We start from the raw sequence: 1,493 nt of genomic DNA on the forward strand, positions 1-1,493 counted from the left end.
TATCGTGCATCCCTAATTTAAAGTAATTTTTGTGGTGTCTGTATTGGTGTTTGAATATTCCAGTAGCGTCTCCTGCTTTAAAAGCTGCCAACCGGTTGGTTTAACTAAAACCCTCTACAGTCAACAGAACCTGCTTCTTTAATGTCGTTTCAGATGACAGCAGCTGATAATTCATTCATTAATCTGGAATGTGCAACATTGGTTTACAGGAAATTAATCTCTTATTCTAGTTGGAAACATTTATTCTGAGGAGAACGGCTCTTAAAGCTTCTCAAACGATGTTTAATTCCTCCACCCTAATCTTAGCTTTTAATACAGAACTTTATTTCAGTCAATAGACAATAATAATAATAAATGTGCAATATAATTTTATTCAGTGACATGCGTAGTATTTCTAATTAAAGATACATGTGAAGCTACAGGAGGAGCTGGGATAGAACGTATTGATGGACAAAATATTTAAAGATGTTTATGCATTTGTGGTGTAATAACTGCTCTGTGATGGTTGACCTGTTGGCTAACAGAAACTCAACACTCCAGTTAAAGATGAATCGGTTTTTAAATTAGTTGATGATTATTTCAATGATGGATTAATCAGGATTTATCCACCGGACTGTTGCTGTTCAGGTGTTTCTCCATCTCTGGTCCTTCATCCTTAAATCACTGATCCTTCTAGGTCGAACCAGGAGGAGGGCTTTGTAAAAAAGAAGCAGAAAATAACCAGAGCTGATATGTTTCTCTGATGATTAATCCGTTCTTTTTTATTTTTTCCCTTTTTTCCCCCCAGAGTACGGCCTCCGTCTGGGCAGCCAGCTCTTCATCAAGGAGATGACGAGCACCGGACTCGCTGGTAGAGATGGAAACCTGAAGGAGGGGGACATTATCCTGAAGGTACGCCTTCAGATAACCGCTAAAGACCCATCCGTCACAGAGCGTTTTATCTGTAGTGTTTAATGAAGTGCTAATGAAACCAAGAAAAGAAATTAAACAATGGGAAGTATGTGTGCTTGACTAGAGGTGGAAATTTCAGAAGGAAGACGTGAGATAATTTTTAGGTACAATATTATGTTTCATAGATTAATTAACAATGGTTAACAATCAGAAAATGTAAGGCTAGGTGCGCGGTCTCTGGGAATCCCCAGCAGCAGCTGCCTCATCCCCGCCGCCTCTTTGATGTTTCCTCCTACTGTTGGCGGCGGCTGGAAGTAGATGTTAGTGGGGTTTTTTAGGTATGTGGTACAAACTGGAGGCGCCAAGATAATAAAAGCAAACATATTTTGCCGACAGGTTTCAATATTTGAAGTTAATTTAGGCGTTAATGAACAGTTTCACTGGAGTGATCAAAGGGCTCTTCATCAGCAGCTGTGTGTCTCTGCCTTACTTCCTTCCTTGCTTCCTTCCCTGTTTTATTACCTTCCTTGCTTCCATCCCTGTTTATTACCTTCCTTGCTTCCTTCCCTGTTTTATTACCTTCCTTGCTTCCATCCCTGTTT

General features: G+C 39.9%; 1 protein-coding gene across 5 annotated transcripts in view; it reads left to right on the top strand.

The window, feature by feature from the left end:
• tjp2 (tight junction protein 2) overlaps window positions 1–1,493 on the top strand; it is an 82,031-nt gene that overhangs the window by 61,457 nt on the left and 19,081 nt on the right. For all 5 annotated transcript variants that reach the window (XM_015373200.1, XM_015373196.1, XM_015373198.1 and 2 more), the window contains one exon: window positions 788–891. In XM_015373200.1, the coding sequence (XP_015228686.1) occupies window positions 788–891 (104 nt within the window). The remainder of the gene's footprint in view (window positions 1–787; window positions 892–1,493) is intronic.

This window comes from Cyprinodon variegatus, unplaced genomic scaffold (genome assembly GCF_000732505.1).
Source record: "Cyprinodon variegatus isolate N-32 unplaced genomic scaffold, C_variegatus-1.0 Scaffold82, whole genome shotgun sequence".
In the NCBI taxonomy this organism is placed as follows: Eukaryota; Metazoa; Chordata; class Actinopteri; order Cyprinodontiformes; family Cyprinodontidae; genus Cyprinodon; species Cyprinodon variegatus.